Here is a 23999-nt window from a genome sequence, read left to right as displayed (position 1 = left end):
AAGTCCCTGGATATAAAAACTTCGAGTTTGACGGGCGATGTAGTGGACTTGCAGACCGAAGTCCGCAACTTAAGGGCTTCTAATGATCTGGTTACGCGTCGCCTGGAGGATTTCGAAGGGAGGGCTCGGCGGAACAACATCTGTATCGTTGGAGTCCCTGAAAAGGCGGAGGATCCGGCAGCTGACCTCTTCGTGGAAGACCTTATTACCAACCATCTAGCACCTAAGGGCCTGAGTAACTTTTTCACCGTTGAACGAGCACACAGAGTCCCGGGTGGTAAGCCAAAGGTGGGTGCCCCGCCGCGGCCCATGATAGCGAGAATTTTTAACTTTCGAGACAGAGATGCTATCCTTCAGGCCTCACGAACGGGTGGACCCTTGAAATGTGAAAATTCCACAATCAGTTTCTATCCTGACTTTACCCAAGCGGTCCAGAAGCAGAGACTCAGTTTTCTTGGGGTAAAAAGGAGACTCTGTGATATGGGCCTCAAGTATGCTATGCTTTTCCCCGCAAAGTTGCAGATTGAATACGAAGAGCGGGCCTATTTCTTTGATAAGCCCGAGGTGGTGGCTAATTGGCTGGACACTCGACCTGCACGACCAGACCCGGAGCTACGGTCCGGTGGAGCGGAGGGAGGTTTACCCGAACAGGAATGAACATCATCTATCTGGTTTCTGGGGACGCTTCAGAGACTAACACTGTGGGGTCTTACTAATGCTATATGAACATTTGTAGATAGCAGGGGAAGGTATGGGGTTACTGGTGGGTCTCTTTCCTCCTCAGTCCGACTTTTTGTAGTTTAGTTTAGATGTGGGGGCGACAGGCACACTGCAAGTTGGGGTGGCTTTCTAGGCTTATGCAGGGGTGCAGGGTGGGGGGTGTTCCGTGGGGTTGTTTCAGGGGGGGAGGAGGGGTTTGTTGGGATTCCAGTTTTTCTTTTTACAAGGCACCATATTGCAAGACTCTTTCATTGAAGTGCTGGACTCTGGCCGAGGTTGGATCTTTTTCCTTTTTCGTGATGGGGGGTAGGGGTAGAGGGTTGAGATTGGTGAGTTGGAATGTGAATGGGTTGGGGGATAGGATAAAACGTGGGGTTGTATTGCAATTGTTAAAACGTTATTCCCCGGATGTGGTCTTACTCCAGGAAACTCATTTGATCGGGAATACGTGCCATGCCATGAACAGGAAGGATTATCGTCTTGTTGTTTATGTACCTCCGGGTTTGCAGTCTACCACCTTTGCTGATCTGGGGCGGGTCTTACTTGATCTCCCTGAGGCCTCTTTGATCCTGGGGGGGGATTTTAATGCTGTTGTGTCTGGTATGCTTGATAGACATCCGCCTAGGGACCTTAGGGGAGCGCATAGCTGGCTGCCTGGTTTAATTGATACCCTAGGCCTGGTGGATTGTTGGCGATTGCTACATCCTACCCAACAGCAGTACACATTTCACTCTAAAGCACATGGTAGCCTCTCTAGGATAGATTACGTGTTGGTACCAGCGGCACAGGCTTCCTCCGTTGCGGAGGTCAAACATATGGCTTGAGGTATTTCAGATCACTCCCCTATATGGCTTCGTGTCAAATTGGCGACGGGGACCGAGGGACGGGTAGCCCCGATTAACCCTTGGTATCTCCGGGATCCTAAGACCCGTAGGGAACTGGTTCGGTCCTTAGATCTCTATTTTCAGGAAGATGAGGGCCCGGTCATTTCCGCGGTGTCGTTGTGGGAAGCCTTTAAAACTGTGGTGCGGGGACAGGCCCTGTCTTTGATTGCTGGAGTCAAGAAACAGAGAGCTGAGAATATAGTATGGGTGGAAACTGAAATAGCAGATTTGGAGTTAGATCTAGAGCAAGAAGTAACCCGCGACAAGATGCATATTTTGCGGTTGAAACAGTTGGAATATAAGACGCTAGCTACTGATACTGTGAAGGCTCTTGGTGGGGAGCAACAGGGACATCTGTATGATGTCGGAGATAAAGCGGGTACATTGATAGCATGGCTGAATAAAAGATAGAGCGCGTTGCGTGGTGCCTGAGCTTGAGGTTGCGGAGGGATCTTGGATCACCGATCCGGCGGAGATAGTGGCAAGCTTTGCTGAGCATTTTCGGGCAGTCTACTCTCCGGTCTCGGGTAGGCCGGAGGAAGACTCTCACTTATTGTTGCGAGATATCGCCCTGCCGTGTCTATCTGACGCAGACCGTGAGCTTATGCATAGCGAAATAACTGCGGAGGAGGTGGCATTGGCGATGCGTTCCCTACGCTCGGGTAAGGCTATGGGTCCAAATGGTCTGCCGATAGAGCTCTATAAACTTTGGCCTGATAAAATTGTTCCTTATTTACGGAATATGTTTTTAGAATCTCGAGTACAGGGTTTTCTCCCCCGTGATCAGCGGCTTGCGACAATTGTTGTGGTACATAAGGAAGGGAAGCCGAGAAACAAATGTGGATCGTATCGGCCGATCTCACTTTTAAACGCCGAACCTAAAATCCTTGCCAAGTTGCTGGCCAATAGATTGGTTACTGTTATAAGTGATCTAATCCATCCAGATCAATCCGGTTTTATTCCGCATCGTAACACAGCACTGAATCTCAGGCGTCTACATGGTGTTCTCGCGAGGGCTGTGACGCTGCGTGAGTCGGCCATTTAGGCGTCATTGGACGCCACTATGGCTTTCGATACTGTGGAATGGCCGTATTTGTGGGCGGCGTTAGCTAAATTTGGTTTCGGGCTGGAATTTATTGGATGGGTGCGGCTTCTATACAAGGACCCCCTTGCACAGATAGTGGTCAACGGTCGTGTCTCGGATCTGTTTGGTCTTGGGGGTGGTACCCGTCAAGGTTGTCCTTTATCACCTCTCCTGTTCGCATTAGCCCTTGAGCCTTTGGCAGCGTGGATCCGCTGGGAACCCTCTCTGAGGGGTATACAGTGGTCCCCGGAATATGAAGATCGTATCTCGTTGTATGCGGACGATATTTCATTATATCGGACTTCACCTAAAAAATCATTGACAGTTTTGTGCGACGTATTGACCTCTTTTGGCAAAAACTCGGGCCTGGTTATCAATTGGACGAAGTCGTATCTCTACGTGCTCAGTGGTGACACCCCTCTCCTCCCGCACAATTGTCCCATCCAAGTTACACAAGAAGGGTTTAAGTATTTGGGCATATCTGTGTCTCTGGAACCCTCCATTTGATATTAAAAAAATCTTGCCCCTCCTTTGGATCGTTTGAGACAGGACGTTGCGGGTTGGCGTAGGCTTCCGCTTTCGCCACTCGGACGCGCGGCTCTCTTTAAAATGATGTCCCTCCCCCGTTTTTTGTACGCCCTCCAGAATACGCTCGAAGTGGTTCCAGCTTGCTATTTCCGGGCGGTAGAGGGTCTTCAGAGGAAGTTGCTATGGGATGGTAGGCTTCGCATAGCGCTTGCCAAACTCACACTCCCATGGTATGATGGTGGTATAGCTCTTCCTGATATCAAACGATACTATTGGGCGTCACAATTACGGGCAATTAATCATGGTATGTATGGCCCGAAGTTGAACCCTGGTTTTGCTATGGACCGGTGGCTACTGCCCGGTGGTGACTATTATAGGGCGTTGTATACTAAATCGGTGGTTGGCTCTTTGACGGGGCCTACGAAGTCGGCCGTTCGCATTCGGAAAGACGTCACCAGCTCGTTGGGATGGAAGGATCGTTTGACATTAGCGACCCCGCTTTTTGGCTCTGATAGACTAGGCAGATTGTGGAATGCTAGGCTTCGATAAGTGGGATCTCATCGGCATTACGAAGGTGGGAGACCTATAGGCCAAGGGGCGAGTGAAGCCGTTTTCGGCCTTGCAGGCGGAGTTTGAGTGAAACTGAATACTTCCGCTATGCCCAGGTCCGACATGCCCTGATGTCGGTCTTTCAGGAGGGGGAAGTAATACCGGAGTATACCCCACTGGAGGATCGGGTGTTGGATGGCCATATGCCCGATAGTACTATCTCCCTGGTTTATAAGAAATTGATTAACGACAGGACAGACCTGCTCCATTCGCGTGATCTCTGGACCCGTGACGGCCTTGAATTAGATGATGAGGACTGGCAGTCTGCGATCTCCTCTCCTAAGGAGGTCGCGATTCCAGCGAGACTCAGATTAGTTCAACTGAAAATCTTACACAGGGTCTATGTCACGGGTCCCCGTCTGTTTCAGATGGACTTTTCTGAGGAGGGTTTGTGTAAACGGGGTTTTGGATTGTTGGGTACATTTCTTCATATTATTTGGGAATGTCGGGAAGTTGCTGATTATTGGAAACTAGTCCATGAAGTGATGGAGGAGGTTACAGGTGTTGCTCTCCTGCTTGAGTCTAGGCGCTGCTTACTGAATGTTTGGGAGCCAACTGATTACAATGTTGCTCAGACTCACTGGGTGACCTTGGGGGCCATGATCGCCAAACGCAATATAGCACAGCTATGAGGATCACAGAAGCCTCCCACTCTTGATGTATGGATGGAGAACATGGACTGGTGCATGTTTCGGTAGAAAACGGTATATTTGGCCCGGGGTCGCCTCCGGAAATGGCATAGAATTTGGGGTCCTTGGAACCAATATCGGGGTGACATATGTGTTCCTCCAGAAACTACCATCATGGATGTTCCACCTTCCCCCTGACCCTAAGTTGCTTCTCTTTTGTTTCCCTCCTCCCCTCCCCCATTATTGTATTATTTGTATTGTGGTAAATCAAGGGGATTTTCCGCCTCGGTACAAGCTATGCACTCTGTATTTTATATTCATGCCTTGTTTGCTGGTTTTTCTAATAAAAAGAAATATTTAAAAAAAAGAAATGCTAGGCCAGCGGAACCCCTGAATTTGGAAGTCCACTCTAATCCATCTAGCCAGTTGCTCTAAAACCAAGATGAAGATGAATGGAGAGAGAGGGCATCCCTGTCAGTTTCCCGTCTGTGTTTCAAATGGCTCAGAGAGCACCCTGTTTATCCTGACCTGTGCTTGTGCATTCAAGGCTTAAACAGGCCAAAAAGTGTGAGCCAAAGTTCATCTTTCAGATTGTCAACATTAAAAATGAACAGTGAATGGTATCAAACGCCGCCTCAAAATCAATAAGGATGAAGGCTGCCGAGCTGCGTAATTTCTGTCATAGCAGGAGTCAGATTGACATGCTGGTAAGAATGTGTGGTTCCTTGTCCTATCATGAAGCCATTCTGGTCGGTGTGGATCAGAGTTCGGATTTTGTGTATTCATGAATTTTTGGTTTACAGAGAATTTGGAACTAGCTAATTCTGTCTCTAGGACAGACGTAATAATCTGAAAAAAATATGCAAATTAAACGAGTAATAGAGGAGGATACAAGAGAAGGTAAATGCGAGAAGTCAAAGGTGAGTTAGCTGCACAAACCTTCAACCCACTTTCTAAATCATCTTTTGTAGAACACTGATAATTTGAGTACATTAACATTGTACTTTTACTTTGCCCAACAAATGCAAACATTTTTATTTTTTTTCTAACATGGAAGTAATAGGACAGGAAGAGTTCTGGGGAATATACCAGTGGACACTGCTTAGCTCACATCTGAGGACACCAACATCAAGAAAAGTGTACCTTGAAAATACAGTTCCTTCCTACCCACCTTTCGTTGCAAGTATTTCTGCCAGCACTATGCGCAGGCTGCGGGACTGTGCATCCCTTGAAGGCAGTAGACAGAGCACCAAAACGTGGGAACAGGTCTGCAGAAACCGGATTTCCTCATCTGCGTTTTTCAAACCTGGATGAAGTGGAAAGGGTCTTGGCAGTTCTTCTAGTCTGAAACAGATGAGAAAACGGACCGCAACAATCTAGTGATCTGTCCATGGTACACGCACGTCCTAATCATGAGAAATGTGTTCATCGTATCATACTAGAGCTACATTAAACAATAAAGCAGCACGTCATTTAATAACAGTTTAAATCTCGTTGTTGACAATGTCACACAAAGACCCTGACATCGATCACGTCGTCAAAACTGCAACAAAACACCCCACATGCCAGCATCCTATAACATTAGCAAGGTATCCTATTGGTTAAACCCCATGATTTACTATCGTGATGTAGTCTCAGTCCATATAGCAAAAAAACGAAAGGAAAATAGAGACAAACCCACCCAATAAACCTCGAATCTTCATGCAGCATTTCCTAGTGGAGAAGCAAGAAAATATATGGTCTAGCATTAATCCTCCATCTTCCTAAAAACAGTTGTTTGGTCCTTTCAGCGTAAGCATACCTACTTTATGTTATGATGAATAATGCAATGCATCGGACTACTAGAAACACCCACATGCATTTTCATTATTAATGCCATGCAATTTAAGTACGTAGTCGTTACAAAACCATGTTATCACTTTTTAAAACAAAAAGCATAATTAAAATAACGTGTTACAACTACTTATTCTCCCAGGGAAGACAACAGATAATTTGAAGGGGAACCAAAAGCACACTTACTTTATTAAATCGTTTTGTATTTAGTTTTTCAATATTACTAACCAGCACGAACCAACAAAACATGTTTGAATTAATTGGGAATTGAATGGATGCAAAATAGTCTAAGAAGGTCTATCTTTCAATGGCACTGGCAGAAGAATTCTAATGACATCAGGTGGGACTTGGTGGGACTGAGGGAGCAGAGTCACATTCAGACACTGGCCAGCAGTAAAACATCGTTTGTGATATATTATGTTATGCTAAGGATTTGCCAAATCCAAACACTTTCTTATTAACCATTAAATTAATACTCACATAGCAAAGACTTATTTCACCATATGGAATGTCCGATCGAAGCTTAAATCGCCATCCAACACATATGAATCTTAACACAGCTCCGCCACATATGCATCACTGTGTGTAGATAACAACAAATCCTCCAACATAATTTAGAAAGCCTTGGCAAAATCTGCCCTACATTTTCAAGAGTGTTATACCAGTAGCAACACAATGTTTTTGTCAATGTATGCTCAATTAAGATTTTATGGCTTTTCAACAAAAACGAGTTCAACAACCATCTCAAATGTATTCGTGCATTTTCAAGTCACGTTTTTTCAGTGCTACAACTGCAGTGGTATTTCTAACTGCATTTATCATCTCACCATCTTCTTGTAAGGATGCTTATAGTCAGCATTATTATAATACCTGAAGACATTGTAATTTAACGTAATGGAATGTGTTAATGTCTTCACAGGGGCAAGCTTTTCAAGTTCGTATCTAAAAACGAGGATGCAATACCCAAAGCCCATTGCATATAGGTGAACACAGTGGAACATATTTCTCTCAGTCATTTGCATATTAATTTTGAACTGCAGTTTTACTTCTACATATAACTGATGTAATAAGTGCACTCCCTTTCTTAACCAAGTATTGCATTTATAACAATAACTGTAATTACCAAATACGAACATGTGGAAAGGGCAGGAAGCTGCTTGATAATTGACAAATACCGAATCCAAACAGGGGCGGTGGGTGACATTTCAAAGTGGTGGGCGCAAAGTGATTTGCATACAGCACCGTAGCGAGCGAGCGCAGCGAGCGAGCCCGAACCCCAAAAGGGGGGCTTTGGGGGATTACCCCCCCCCCCCAAGAAAAGTTTGAAAAAAAAGAAGAAAAATCGTGCATTTTCAAGCAAATTTGAAAAAGCAGGAAGGTTAATAAAGCAATTGTGAAAGTGCAGTTATTACATTAATAGATGGCATAACATAGGTAGCTGCTTATTCACTATAACCACAGAGCTTCATACATTCCGTCCTATTACGCTCAGGTGCTGAATTCAGACTATTAGACTTTCATGAAAATCTCAGCTGTAAGAGTAGAAGAAGTTGCACAGCAGTTGGGAAACAGCCTTCACAAAGCATTAGGAAATGAGAGGCAATTACTTGAAAGCAAACTGAAAGCAATGCATCAAGTAGTAACTTAAAGCAATGCATCCAGCAAAACAGTGCATGCAGTCAACCATACAAAAGTAAACTAAAGCAAGTGTGAACCTGTGAACCTTCACTTGGAAGCAGGGTGCTAGTCAACAGGCCAGTCACATACATTTAAACTGAAGAAGAGTACACTTCAGCATGCAGGCACCAACATAAAAGCACCAAGCAAGTCAAACAGTTTAATGAAAGAAAACTGAAAGCAATACATCCAGCAAACTAGACAGTGACTCAAAAAGTAAACTGAAGCAAGTGCACACTGAAAGGAATGCGCAGTCATAAATCAGACATTCACATAAAAGCAACTTACCAAGACACCCAATCAATTACATGCGAAAAACTTGAGCCAATGCACCCAGAAAACCAGACCAGCACACCAAAGCATCCCACCCCTGATTGGATGGCAGCTGTGCTCTTAGGTTCACCCCTCAGTTTTTTGGCAGGGTTGAGCACCCCCCAGTTTTATGCCCTCTGCGTCTGAAGGGGAGACAGGCAAAAGGGGTCATAATGGGACATCTGGCACAGCCACTTTGTAATCGAGGTCACCCACCCAGCTCAAGACTGAGTTACAGGCTGATCTTAAATCTTTAAACAACCACAAGGGTCTCCAGCTAGTTGGTTCTTGAGCCAAATGAGTCCTCAGCTCACTGGGAGTCTTTACATCGCGCCTGAGATGACATGACTATGTCCCTTAATCCGGAGCAACTGTGGGGACTGGTCTGGGTCTGGATCTGACTTGGTACGAGCAGGATACAAAAAGTAACAGGTAGGTGGTAACCCACTTCAAGTGAAGGAGCTGTAAGGAACCTAAGCGCACTGGTGTTGATACCACTAACAGGGCAGCTCTGGCTTTCTCAGGGTGGGTGTCAGCTGTGTGATGAAACCAGCATGTGAAGCAGTTACCTCAAACAAACTAAAACCAATGCACTCATCAAGACAAGGAGTTACATGAAATCAAATAGAAAACCACCATCAAGCCAGGTAGTCACCTAAAGGCAAATTGAAGTGACTGCACACTATGGGAAGTGCACTTCACCAGCCAGCCTATTACACTAAAGGAAAATAAAAGCAATGCTCCCAGTAAACAAGACAACATAAATTGAAAATGTTTCCCCGCAGGACCAACAGTCACAAAAAGTAAAGAAACAGAACGAAGTCAGAGGCACTCCAGGAATCCAGGTAGTCACACAAAATCATAACTGATTGAGCAAACTGTGTACTGAAAACTATTGCAAATAAGACAATTATATCAGAACAAACTAGTCACAGGGAAACAAACGCATGCACCCATCAAGCCGTGCAACACAAGTCAGCAAACGGAATCGAATTAAACCAGCAATACTTGGTGTCACTCAAAAGCAAGTATAAAGTGCACTTCAGCAAGCAGGTCAGCCACATTAACAGGAAACTTTTGAGGATACACCCCAAAAAGTCATATAATCAGTTGCAAAAAAAACCAAGTGCACTCCAGCAACATAGAAAGTCGAATGATGAACACCACTGTACATAACGCACACATTACACAGAGACTAGCAATCATAGGTGTGTAAAACAGTGTATAGGACATGTTATATAAGACAAACGACAACAAGGGGTGAATTCACATGTCATCCATATTGATAGGCAGTATAGTTAAAGAGTACTTGGTCTGGAGAAGCACAAACTCTGAATTTAAAATGTAACACAATGGATTGATGCTCTCTTTAATAACAAGAACTGATTTGTACCCAAGTGAACCCTTTTCCCAACATTGGAATAATGACAGTCTTGGGGAAAAATCCATACACACTAATCTATACCTTGAAGTCTGCACGCAGTTCTTTGATGATGACAGTTAATAGTTCACTGAAAACTACAACTAACAAAAGGAATTCTCTGACAAAAGCAGTAACCCACTGACCGGTTTACATTACATTCACTGTTATATGCATGGTACATGTTCTTCGCAGCAAGCATATTAACCCTCTGCTCTGCACTACCTTACCATGAATAAAAACTTTGACGAGTCAAAACGTCTATTAGACAAAACTCCGATCTCGCCTGGAAGAAAATTAATCACCGGAGTTTTTTTGACATTTTAATTGCTGTCTGGACATTGCTAGACATTGCAAGAGCGCGGCAGCAGGTGCATTTACGCACAATGTAAACAAGCAAACACCAAACAGGCGCCCCCGTTCTAAATCAGCACCCGGTGCGGTGGTACCGGTCGCCCCACCCTAGAGCCGGCCCTGTGCATTATATAACGCAACATTATAGGGCCCCTTCTCTATCATCACCATCAATGTGATAAGGAGACCCTGAACCCAACAGCTCACAGCTTGAATAATTTAGCATATTCAGATCAATCGCCATTTCCCTGAGTGTCTAAGGGGAGCTGCATGTGGGGGGGGGGGGTCTAGCTGGTCTGCGAGCATCCCCGCCCAAGCCTGCAAGTCATCAGCGAGTTTATTGTCTATTCAGCATTCATCCATACAGCTTTCTCAGCCACTGCCTATTCAATCATGTCTCAAACCCACTTACACATATCTGAGGGTTAGGGAACATCCAACGAATAGCCACTCTGCCACCCCAGCAACAGGAACCTCCAACTAAGTCCCTTCTTCTTGCGTGTCGATACCTGCCTCAACAGGAATTGTCTAGCGTCTCCAGGGACTCCCCACTCTGTGGCTTCATTTAACCTATCACCTATGGACTGCCACTATGCGACCCACTCTGGGCAATGCTATAGCATACGCATAAAGTCTGCTCCGTCAACTAAACAACTGAGGGCAGGTAGGCGGTGAACCTCTCCCTACTGGGCATGAGGCCCAGTGGTGTAACGAAACTTAAGGCCCCCCTTTGCAATGTAAATGGATGGTCCCCCCTCCGGAATCAACCAGGAGCTCTCAGGCCAGGATACTGTGCTGAATGTGGACCCTGGAGCTCGGGCCCCCACACCGTGGGTGCTGCGGGGGCCTATGTTACATCACTGATGAGGCCACATGTTGATGGGCTAGATGGGGGTCCTCAGCAGCTGCCAATGACTAGCGTTGGCTATATGTGATAGGATTATTCGAAGTTGGCATTTACTGTGTACAAGTTGGCATAGAGCTAAACGTGTACTGTGTACAGCTAAGCGCCTGTCCTATCATGCTTAACACTGAAAAAAGAGTGGTTGAAGATCATTCTTCTGACATGGGTTCAATTAACATTTGGGTACATACATAACATGTTTTCAATTAGGAATGGGAAGCGCTATATAAATTCCAATACAAAACAAGTCGAACCTTAAAATGCATCCTTTGCAACGAAAATGTGAACTGTGCAATGGATAAAAACCTGCATGTGTACTCAAGCTTAAACGGGTGCAGTGAGGGGGAACTCACGGTCATGTTTTACATCTATTGGAGTCGCAGGCATGTTCTATTGGGGCAGAGCTTGGGAAGCCTTCATAAATCAAGCAATATAATATGCAGGCTCTTTGCTTTATATTAATTGAAAAATTCAAAACCGATTGCACAAAAAGACCCCATTAATTCTATGACATCTTGTTTCCAAAGGCGTTTTTGCAAACGAAAGAATACTGAATATACAACTCTTGCAAATAGGTTGTTTCCTCAAAACGCAATTGCATGCATATTTTTAATGACCTTTTTATCTCTCATTTCCCTAAGGGCAGCAAAATAAACTTTAAACTTCTTAAATGGCACTTAATTCAAATGATTTTCCTGTTTACCCTTTTAAAAGTGACAGGTTGTTCAATAGAATGTATAATTGTTGGAAAATTAGAGATCACAAATGAGGCACCACAGCTGCTTGCACGTAGTTAATTTTTCGGAATTTACTAATCACTTGACATAAATACAGTGCACAAAATGCCGAACGTGTTGAGAGGATGTTCTTTCCAGGCAAAACTATTTTATGCTAGCCTTTGTGTCAAGTAGTTATAACGTGCTTCTTAAAAGTCACTTCTGTTTTCTTTTATGAGTGGAATGCATCCTTTGCCTCAGATTACTTGTTAAGAGAACTAACACGGCTGAGCATGGCGCCCATGACAAGCAGCGAGAGAGTGCTAACACACATTGAAATCCACCAAGAAGTGCAGATGTAACCAACACCTAAATTAAAGAACATCTGTGAATTTCTAGAGTGGCCGGGTTATTTATACATTTCTGATATTACGGTAATTTAAAAAATGTTTCGGGTCCTGATTTTTGTTGTTGTTTTATACTTAAATGAATAAGAGATACATCAAAATATTCCTTACCTCAGACCTGCCAGTGCCAACCTATAAACAAATATCACTGCCTTGTGCCCAGAGCTACGAAAGAGGCACTCTCCTGGAATCTTCCCTAGTGTGTGCCAGTGCCACCCCCACGCTATCTGTGCCCGAGTAGCCCAGGAAAGTTGTTTTCTTTGCATTGTGGGACCAATAGTTCTGCTGAAAACCATTTTTAAATCACAAGTCCCAGATTTAAATTAATAGAAAAAATACTTCGACTCAACCATGGTCCTGGGAAACACGAGTGCTCGGAGGCCTACTTATATCGCACATTGTATACTGAGTTTTGTAACTACATTATTTCCAGCGTAGTCGATCGAAGTGTTGGTATAATTGATTTGTCAGTTCTCTTTGATAAGGAGCACATGTGACAGCTTCCCCCATTCCAGTGACAATCCAATGCAAGCGCATTTTTGTGGGCATTGCAAACCATAATGGAGAATTCAATCTCAGGGTTAATCAGTAAAAATCCAGGACTGATATATTGTGCCGCAAGACGTGTCTAAAAATCTACTTGAGCAGCAAACGACTGCGCAGTGAGTGTGGGGAACATTTCTCTTAATAGCCTCAAAGACTCAAAACAAGTTTTGTTTGCCCTTTCACTCGGAACTGTTTCTGTTTAAAACAAATTTATAAGAAATGCAAATATAACTTTTTGGGGTTGCTGTAGCATTGTGAATACTCAGGATTCATTTAGCTTTAAAAACACATTGCACACAATCAATGTAACGGTTCGTTTTTAACTCACTTTTCTTTTGCATTGTAACTGCATTTTGAGTTCCATGCCTAGAGAAAACGAATAGTTTTTGAAGCAAAAATGTAATTTTGCGCGAGATGACTACTAAACACACATATGGTACGGGGGAAACGCATTAAAACAGTAGTTGTGCAATAACCTACCTGCTTTTACTGTCGACGATGGCAACCGGGTGGTCAGGAAATGACTAAGTAACGCAGAATCTTCTTTTCAAGCATTGAAGTGATATCAGAAAGAAAGCAGGTCACGCGGTATCCACAAAGTTAAAGCAGCAACAGTTTGTTATTTTTATTTTTACTACGAATTGTTTTTAGAGCAGTCTAAGACCTGTGTGCGTCGTGTCTTCACACTTCAGCTGTAGAAAATCATTCGACTGCGGCCCGGGGCCCTTTGTTAGCCCCCAGGGTCGCATTGGTCTGATTTCCAGCTCTGAGCCGCTTTTCTTGGCAGCCCAGAGGAAAACTTGGAATGTGTCGAAGCTGTTCAGATAAGAACCCAATCCAAGTCCAACCCTGTAAATGACACTGCCTTGTGCCCAGAGCTACGAAACGAAAGAGGCACTCTCTGGAATCTTCCCTAGTGTGTGCCACCCCCACGCGTGCAGCATCCAATGATGGATGCTGCGTGGTGAACCAGCCAATCCTGGCGCTCCATTGAGCGCCAGGATTGGCTAGGGGGGCACATTTGCTGCTCGCCCTGTCGCCCTTTGAAAACCCGGGCTGTGGCAGGCGAGCAACTACCCCTGGGTCCCGCTGGGGAACTTACAGTGCACTGTGCGCATGCTTGAGATAGTTGCCAACTATCCCAAGCATGCGCACAGTGCACTGTAAGTTCCCCAGCGGGACTGTGCACTACGACCTCGAGTGTCACTCAAGCTGCAGGCCACTCCCCCCCCTGCACAATTCCCGGCAGCGGGCTGAGGCTGATTCATGATGTTGCAATGTTAGATAGGATTGGATTGAGGCCGGCGGCCGCGATGCAGGTCCATTGTGGCTGGTGGGGCTACGCCCCTACGCCCCAATGGACGCACCGCTGCTGAATCCAAATACTACAAATTGTTTTTAATCACAGATTTGGTTGGTGCATGCGTTTTCCTAAAACAACTGGTAACCAGAACATGTGCTTGAGTGACGTCAGTCGCCCTCCTCTCTGGACCCACCTACCATTAAAGTTTATCTGCAGAAGACCAGTCAAATGCTGTTCTATGTTGCCTGACATGTTCGGGTCCCAGCATCTCGGAGACCACTATCCCTTGCTAAGGAGTACATTTTAGCAGGACCGTCCTAGAAGCTCAAGCCCTTTTCTGTTTTAGAAAAAATAAAATGAAGTAGATTTCTAAGAACTTGTTTTATACATTTTACTCAAACAACTTCAAAGTTAAAAGGGTGCAAATACAGGGCTGTCAGCAGGAATCCACTGCAGCCTGCACCACACATTGCCCCTGCCAGCGCTGCCAATGATAGTAACACCACAACTATTAACCATCACACTCCTACAAGTGTGACAATTCGGACTATTCCAGGCCCCCAAAGCTACAAGAATGGCTAGGGTATTGTAATTTTTATTGTATATTGAATCATCAATTAACTGTTATTGTGTTCACCTCTAAATTAGCCAGACAGCTTTACCTTGAGGCAGACTGTCACAAATGCAGGTGTTGACTATTAAATGCTGGTGCAGAGCATCGGAAAACCACCGGCTCAAATTTATCACTGGACTGCTCGAATTTTCAAAATCTGTGACGAATTCCGGTTAGAGATCCCGGACATAGTACTGATAAATGGAACTGTTGGTATATGCCGAACAGAAACCCAACTATTTAATGTTGTCCTTTAGCACACAATAGGTTGCTGAAGATGTTCAATTACAAGAGTAGCTCAATTACATTTGATTCTAGTATTTCAGAGCAACTAAATGTTTATCCTGAAACCCTCCTAAAGATCTCCTGCAACCTTCCTAAAGATCTCCTGCTTAACTAATGCCCTCCAAGCCCTTGACGAAGGCAAAACCTGTCTCCAAATCCTCCTAGACCTATCCTCGGCTTTCGATACGGTTAAGCACAAAACACTCCTTTAACGCCTCAAACTCAGGATGGGTTTGGATGGCCCAGTTCTTGAATGGTTTAGGTCCTTCCTCCAGAATCACCTACAGAGAGTCCTAATCAACTGTAACCTATCCGCTCCCTCTCCGGTCACGGTTGGAGTCCCTCAAGGTTCAACCCTGTCCCCTAACCTCTTTAATCTTTACCTTGAACCGCTCACAGAGGTGCTACGTACCACCAATATCTCCTACCATATGTCTGCCGACGACACACAGATCTACATTAAAATCTCTTCTCCTGAGGACATTTTCTCCCTGAATGATGCCTTGAAGCTGATTGTTCACTGGCTCACCTCTAACCAGCTCAAACTTAACGCAAAAAAACTGAGTTTCTTCTAATCTCCCCACCCAAAACCAATCCAGACATCCAGGAATGGATCAAGGATATCACAGCGCTAAACTGCCCTCCCACCATTGTGGACTCTACTAAATCCCTTGGAATAACCCTAGACGGCAGCTTGAACATGCGTGGCCATATCAAGTTGATGGCCAAAGCGGCCAGATTTCACCTGAGAATCTGAAACCCTTCCTCGACACTCCCGACCTAAAAACGGCAATCCCGGCACTGGTCTTCTCCGGACTACAATAAGGATGCTCTACTTTTGCAGGTCTACCCAAGAACTCTCTGGCCCCACTGAAAGCCTGTCTCAATGCCGCCGACAGACTACTAAATGGTTCAAAGAAATTCAACCACATCTTTCTCCACCTTAAAGCTCTGAACTAGCTTCCTTTAGAGGCAAGAATCCAACTTAAGCTGGCCTGCATTACTCACAAAGCTCTATACTTCAATTCCCCTGCATTTCTTGCCCAAAAACTTGTGATATCAGGAGGAGCCAGAAACTCCTGGTCTGCCAAAGACCTTTTGCTCCAAACCTACAATCTGGCCTTCTCCGGGACCGCTCCAAGAAAATGGAACTCTCTCCCACCCACCATCAGAAGACTTTCATCCTTGGCACGCTTTAAAAAGGAGACCAAAATTTTCCTAATGGGCAAATTCCTCGTCTAACGATCGTGCATTACAATCACCTCAGCGACCTTGTTCCACCCACCATTACGGCATTATCCACGGCTTTTCCGGATGATACCTTCCTGGCACCTCTGGGCATCCCACCCAGGAGTTGAGACTGCTTGTTTTCTTGTATAATGAATCTACCTGTTTTTATCCCAAATGCATCTGGGATTTGAGACGGATTGTTTTTCTTGTAGAATGTATCTACCCGTTTGTATCCCAATGGTATCCTCCCCTCCTAAGTATTCTGTATACCACCCGTCAATCCTGTAAAGCGCTCAGATACCCTCACGGGTCTGGTTCGGCCTCTATAAAACGTTAAAATAAATAAATAATGTAATTTGCAAACAATGGACCCTCACATCAAAGGCTATAATTGAATCTCACTGTTGACAAGCAGGCATTCTAAACTGGAATATCCTTTCAGTATGCAAAAGCAATTTGTGAAATGTGGATAAGTCAGTGTTGAGTATGAAACTGGATTTTCTTTTAACGAAAGCGAGACAAATATTCAGAATATTTTTAATGCACTCCAAGACTTACATTACAAACAATTCTATTGCACAAACACAGTGAAATCAAAGCAAAACAGTAGATAAAAGCTGCTTTAGTCAGAATAGCTTTTTTTCCAGGCTGCAAGGCAATGCAAGAAGTGACCGTAGTCAAATAAGGCACGCTATAAACACCATGAACTTGGACAGTCCTATCCGCCAAAACAGCCAGATACTAAACCATAATCAAATATTTGAAATAAGTATGGCAAAGCCAACAGGTCTTGCTTTTTATCAGATGACGAATTCAATAGTATGTAAGTGACTGTGTGTGCTACCACCTCCTACAAATAAAATGCCATAAATAGTACCATCTTGGGTTACAACAAAATGTAATGTAAGCTGGAAGTAGAGCTGTTGAAAAACTTTAGGAAAGACTTTTGCAGAGTTAAGGTGCATCCTCAAAGGAAAGTATTAAGATAAGGGGTCAGATAATTAAGATTGCATTACACAGGTTGAATTAAAAGGCATACAAAGAGAATACTGCATGGTTGATAGTTTTGTTTAAAGGGCAGTCTTTATGTTCTTCCTTTTAGAAAAACAAATATGGGAGGCTCTTCTCAAATTTGTGAACAAAACGAATGTAAATCCAACAACGTGCTATCATGGCAGCAAAGCAAAATAAGTGAAGGCATAAGGGTTTTTAGGGTGTAGCAATGCCTTTTATTAGAGTTTAATGCGTCCAAAGAGCAGGCAATTACTAAATAAAAAAGCCATAGATCAGCAACTGCTGTCCTACTAGCAAATGTAATATATCAAAGAAACATATGTGAAAAAACCCACAGCAAAGAATACCTTGCTGCATTTTAATAGTTTCCACCAGAGACCCAAAAGCAAAGCATCCCCTTTTCGCAGTTTTGGCGAGTAAGAAGAAACTGCTCAGATCTTACAGACTTCGATAGGCAAGCAGCGGTCATGAGAAAACATTTTTTAGACCGAGGATACCCACATCGCTTGGTTAGAGATTCATACAAGGGAGCTAGATTTTTCGATAGAGATCACCTACTGCGACCTAAAGCCAATCCCAGGAATACACAGCTTGTATGCATCACTAGACATTCCACTCTAGATGCCAAGATTAAACAAATTATTAACAGTAATTGGCATATATTGAACAGTAACCCCACAGATAACTGCAAATTACAAAAGCCATTGTTCGCTCATCGGCGAAACAGAAATATTAAAGATCTTGTTGTACACTCAAGATTTCAGAGTAAAGTCACAGATCGAGGCTTTATACAGAAATCCATTGATGGTACTGTACCAGTACGAGGAACCATTAGATGCTCATCGTGTAAATCATGTGACACGATCATAAAAGGTGATACTTTTACCCATAATGGCTATAGGAGTCAAGCCACAGAGATGTGGAATTGCAAAACCTCCAATATCATCTATTTTATCCAATGCCCATGTGGATTAGGATATGTGGGTGAGACATCTCGCCCGATTCAGGTTAGATTGACTGAACATCGTTCAGCAATCAGAACGAAGAAGCTTTTATCACCAATGGTGAAGCATTTCTTAGAGATGCAACATAAACCTGACGATTTTCAGTGGAGAATCTTGGAAAAGATCAGAATTCCAGAACACAAAGGAGGCTCCAAGATTCGAAAGAAACGGGAGGTATTCTGGATTCTGTGTTTGGATACCCATCGAAAAGGCCTAAATAGCGACATCCCTTGGGAGAATGCAATAATATGATTCATGATTTTGCAGATATTTAATTGACATATTTATGGTATTCTATCTGCTTATAATTATTCCACCTTCTGCAGTAGAAATAACTGTTTGATTTTGATCTATTATTTATACTAGATTTTAATACTGGACCATTGACTTATCAATAGGTCACAGTTATAATTATTCTGTAACACTGGTCGTGAATAAATACGATGTGTATGTTTACCCAAGATGTATTATGGATTGTTTAGTACAGACTCGAGCGTGTGTATACATATGCTGGGTCTGGCGAGCATGCGTACCCTCCACATATGCTATTGCTCTAGGACATTGCTTTTTTATCAGGAATTATCGTATTCCTCCGTCTTGAGGCTCACGAACGTTTGCTATTGCCTGACTCTATTCTTATAGACATAGAAGAAATACTACTATACTGACCATGTTTTACGTGGCCGATATTATATATATATATTTTTTCGATTATGTCTTACTCTCTTTTTGCAAAAATTTGGTTAACCAATATATTTTGGCATGTATTTGTCCGCTCAGTAGAGGGGGTCAATAGGATTCATCGTTATGCGTCATATCGTCATTTGCTAAACAATCCCGGGTTCCTGACCAATAGAGAGAGAGAGAGAGGACTATATTTAGCCATGCCGCTATGGGATTGGTTCTTTGGACCCCTTCCGTACATGACGTCAGACGCCAGAGTCCATGCAACAGAACAGAGCTAACGCGCCCGTGTGAACCCACTTTCAGGTACTCTTTCGTGTAACCGGTTTTCTTCTCCCGTTCTGTATTTTTATCTATCACATACTCTAGGTATCTGTGACCCTAGCTTTACTAAATTAGTCTGTCTTGTGGTCTCTTATTCTTTTCCCTGATGATAGTTCTAAGCGGTCAGCAATATCGATGCTATCACCGGGTAAACGCCACGAATCCCTGCTTTCGGCTGCTATCTTTAAAGACCGAAATACAGATACACAGGCTTCGATTATATGGCAGGACCGGAGGCATCTGATTATGCTTTCTCATTTCTTTACTGCACAAACAGCAGCCAATGAAAGTAAAACTACAATGGTAAAAACAACAGTTCCCATGAGGCTTTGAACCACGCCTCTAGTACAACAACCAATCATAGTAATAACAAGCATATAAAGTATCGAGACACTAATCTGGCCTCCTCTTTCTTTGCTGCTCCGCAGCCCAGATAAGTGTTCCTTACTTTTTATGCTTGTACGATCTCAGGTTACAGATTTTGCCTTTGGCGTAATTTTTTTCATGATCGACTTGTTACGTTTAGACAATTGCTGGTACTGTGTACTGTTTAGTAATATGCTTATATTGGAAGTTACTGTTTAATAATATGCTTAGTTTGGAAGTTTAAGTTACCGCGCTGTGGCGCCCTGTTTGCATACGCCACGGTCGGCGTTTCCTTCTTCCCCGAACTCGGAGCGGTGTTTCTCTGGCCCGCTCCGTGCCCCGGTAGATCTGTGTGGAGCACGTGATGCGCCCGTAGGCTCCCCTCCTGTCCCTGATTGCTGCTCGCGGCGTGCGGCCGCTGCTAATCGTGGTCGCGATTAGGAGGGACTTGGCCCCCCCCTCGGGGAAGGAGGCGCACGTCGGAGCCCGGCTGAGGCCTGGCGTGCGTCTTCAGGGACTCGCGCACGCCAGTGTGCACGCGCAGCCCGCTATCAGTGCCGATCAAGACGCTCTAGCCCCGGCTGAAAGGGGTGAATCACGCAGTTTGGCCAGGAGCCGAGGGGCCGTTTTGATCTCAAAAAAGCAGCATTTTCATTCCCTTTGGCAATCGGAGGTCTTGGACATTAACCCCTAACTTCCCAGCGACAGAGGAAGTGGGGTAATTTTTGGAAACCCTTTTTCCAAGCTGATTAAGGGTTGTTTTCCCTCCTTTAGTCCTAGCATTGGACTTTATGAAATTAATATCTCTTGCTATTTCCGGCTCCTGTGCCTGGCACTTCCCCTGATCGATGCCATTGCCGGGGCTGGCATTTGTGCTTCCCTCTGGGGATTTAGGGTGGAATTGAAAGTTCCTTGTGAATATGGCAGATACTGAGTACTGCGAAGAGGAGGGTACTGCGGGCGATTACCAGGGCAATGATGAGTATTACGACGAGGAGTCTATGGAGGATATAATTGACAAAAAGCTGGACGCTAAACTTGATAAGGCCCTTTCCTCGGCCCTGCTTCCATTAGCCAAAAAGTTGGATCTGCTGGTCCCTGGTAAGCCACTCCCTCTTCCTGGACAGGATCAGTCACGCCCCCCTCCCCCTAAGAAAGTGGCTCTTGACCCTTCCTGACCCCACGCCCAGTCCTATGATAAGATTTATAAATCCAAGAAGTCTTCCGCTGGCGACAAGACCTTACCGTCCCTCCCCCCCTTACCCCCCCGAAAGATACCACTACTGACACTGATACTGATGCAGACTCCTCAGATGCTGCTCCTCGCAAGCGCACTAAGAAGCGCAAGCATGCCGCCCCTTCTATCAACCCCTCGCCCTTCTCCTTTGACCCGTCGGACATTGTACACCCTAGGTCCTCTGACTGGCTCCCTCCCCCAGCTGTGGCGGAATATCTGGAAGCTCACCTTCGTAAAGGTTTTGATAAAGAGGTGAGAGCACGCCTTAAGTCCGAGTGTCCCCGCCCTGACTTGGCCCACAAGGTTGCCGTCACCCCCGACATTGATCCCTCCATGACTACTTTCCTCAAGAAATATAAAAAAGACCCTAAGAAAGGGATTGACCGCGCGCTCAGAGCGTGCCAAGATAAGGTCCTTGACCTTTCAGGGCCGTTGGCCAAGATCCTGGAACTAGCCCTTCAAGCTCAAGAGACAGGTGATGCCATTCATCCGGAAGTCCTAGCGTGTTGGGCACAACGTGCCATCTGCATGCTGGGGAACGCCAATTGCGCTTTAGCTTCTGAAAGGCGAAAATCAGTCTTACTCCGGATTGACCCTCTGTTGGTTGAATTGGCTTCGTCGGAACCGGGTCCTTTAGCGGAAGGACAGTTGTTCGGGGACAATTTTGTGAAAGACATTGCCAAATTTGTTAATACCTTTGCGTCCCTTGATAAATCCCAGGCCTCCTTGAAGAGGGTGTTGCACCAGGTCTCTAGTAGGGCCTGGCGTGGCAGAGGACGCTCGACCGGCCGCTATTCGAATACCAGTCCTCAGAGGGGATACGCCCCTAGACGGGGCAGAGGCTACACACAAGAACCGGACCAGGCAGGTTTCTATCCGTCAAGATCACGCGCTTCAGAGGCCGATACAATCGAGGTGTCAACAGAGGTTACAAGAACTTCGACAATCAGTCCTCTGGTAAGTCCGGGGTACCCATTGATCCCTTTAGGGGGGAAGACTGCGTCACTTTGTGATGAATTGGACGAGTCTCACGTCGGATGCTTGGGTCCTACGGACCGTCCAGGGTTACCAGATAGAGATGTTAGAATGTCCCCTTCAACCCTTCCCCCCTCAGCCTCTCCTTTTTTCCCTTCTCGAACAGAGTTTTATCGACTCAGAGCTAGAGGAATTGTTAGCCAAAGAGGCTATTGCCGTAGGACCCTTCATGCCCGAAGGATTCTGCAGCAACGTCTTCCTGGTACAAAAGAAAGGAGGCGCACAACGTTTGGTTCTAAATTTGAGAGACTTCAATCCCTTTGTCACTTACCGCCACTTCAAGATGGAGGGTATCCATCTTTTACGGGACCTCTTGTTGGAAAACGACTGGATGGTACGATTAGATTTAAAAGACGCCTATCTGACAGTCCCCATCTGCCCCTCTCATCAGAAATTCTTGCAGTTTCCTTGGAAAGGGCAGTGGTACCGGTACAGGGTGCTTCCCTTTGGTCTGTCCTCAGCCCCTTGGGTCTTCACCAAGCTTCTCAAACCGGTGATCTCTCGCCTTCGAGAGATGGGAGTGCGTCTCATCGTCTGTCTAGACGACATGCTTATTCTAGCCCAAGATCGGTCCCTTCTTCTCACCCACTTAGAGTGGACAACGTCCCTGCTGCAGAATCTGGGGTTCGTTATCAATACCAAGAAATCGGTGATGCTACCGAACCAGCAGATGGATTTCCTAGGTTTCCTGATAGACTCCGTGTCAGCTCAGCTGCTCCTCCCTCTTCACAAGATCAGGTCCATCAAGAGGGAAATAGTATCGACCCTGACCAAGGATAAGATTTCCTTGCGTGTGCTAGCGAGGATTGTGGGCCTTCTGGCCTCGTCAATCCAAGCCATCTTCCCGGGCCCCTTACATTACAGAGCCCTTCAGAGGCTAAAAATCTTTTACTTACAGAGGAACTTTCATTACGATCACCTTATTCCTCTTTCGCCAGAGGCCCGAGAGGAGCTTCAATGGTGGCTGGACCACATGTCAGCCTGGAATGGCCGAGCCATCTTCAGCGCAGCACCGGATGTGGTAGTCGAATCAGACGCCAGTCAATGGGGTTGGGGCGCTCGCTGTGGAGACTTTACCACAGGAGGACGTTGGTCAGCGGACGAACTCTCTCTACACATAAACTGTCTAGAGTTGTTGGCAGGGTCATTTGCCATCAGGTCTGTCTCACCACTGAAGAGCAATTGTTGTATTCTCCTTCGAATGGACAATGTCTCAGCGGTGAGATACATCAACCGATTAGGGGGAACGAAGTCCCGAATGCTGGTCCACATTGCAAAGGAATTTTGGCACTTTTGCCTAGCTCGCAAGATCTCTGTGGTGGCGGAATACCTTCCGGGGAAATTCAATCAGGTGGCGGATTGGAATTCCCGATTTCTCCGAGATTTCAGCGATTGGAGACTTCACCCATCGCTGTTTGCTCAGATCATGACTATGCGAGGCCCCTGTCAGATGGACTTGTTTGCCTCTCGTCTCAATGCCCATCTTCCCCAGTTTTACAGTTGGAGACCGGATCCGATGGCGGTGGGAACAGATGCGTTCCTTCACCATTGGGGGCAACGGAGGAATTATGCCTTTCCCCCGTTTGCTCTGATCCCGAGATTGGCGGCGTTGGTACGCTGGCAGAGGGCGACAATAGTGTTGGTGACTCCGTTCTGGTCGACTCAGTCGTGGTTTCCCACACTGTTGGAGTTATCTGTGGATCTTCCCTTCCGGCTCCCAGTCTTCTCGACGCTTCTGCAGGACCCAGTGGGAAGCTTGCCACCCGTTAATCCTGCAGAATCAATTGACCTTGATGGTGTGGACGCTCTCCGGAGACACGAATGCCTTGCAGGCCTTTCACGAGAAGCTTCCGGCTTTATGCAACAGGCGTGGGCTCCTTCTACCCGGAAACGATACTCTGCTTCTTGGAAGAAGTGGGTGGGTTGGTGCCTTTCAAAACAGGTGGATCCCGTGGGATCAAATGTGACTGATGTACTGAATTTTCTGTCTGAACGTGCAGCTTCAGGCCTGGCTTACAGGTCGGTTAATAATTTCAGGTCTGGAATTTCTGCTGGTCACGACCACATCGAGGGTAAGCCTGTGGGGATGCATCCCTTGGTTTGTAAGTTACTCAAAGGTGTGCGTGTGGCCAATCCTCCTCGGCCCAGGTATTCCACGATGTGGGATGTTACAAAAGTGCTTAATCTGTTGGAAACCTGGCCCAATAATGGTGATTTGTCTTTGAAACAGCTCTCTGCCAAGCTCACTATGCTATTGTGTCTCATTTCATGTCGCAGATGT

The 23999-nt window shown here is 45.4% G+C and overlaps 1 protein-coding gene across 2 annotated transcripts in view; it reads right to left on the bottom strand.

The window, feature by feature from the left end:
- Positions 1 to 23999, bottom strand: part of SNX25 (sorting nexin 25) — a 1269225-nt gene that overhangs the window by 626242 nt on the left and 618984 nt on the right. For both annotated transcript variants that reach the window (XM_078678040.1, XM_078678039.1), the window contains one exon: positions 5626 to 5798. In XM_078678040.1, the coding sequence (XP_078534166.1) occupies positions 5626 to 5798 (173 nt within the window). The remainder of the gene's footprint in view (positions 1 to 5625; positions 5799 to 23999) is intronic.

The sequence above is a fragment of the Lissotriton helveticus genome, chromosome 2_2 (assembly GCF_964261635.1).
Source record: "Lissotriton helveticus chromosome 2_2, aLisHel1.1, whole genome shotgun sequence".
Classification (NCBI taxonomy): Eukaryota; Metazoa; Chordata; class Amphibia; order Caudata; family Salamandridae; genus Lissotriton; species Lissotriton helveticus.
The sequence above is the reverse complement of the archived record's forward strand: the minus strand, read 5'-3'. Positions and strand labels throughout refer to the sequence as shown.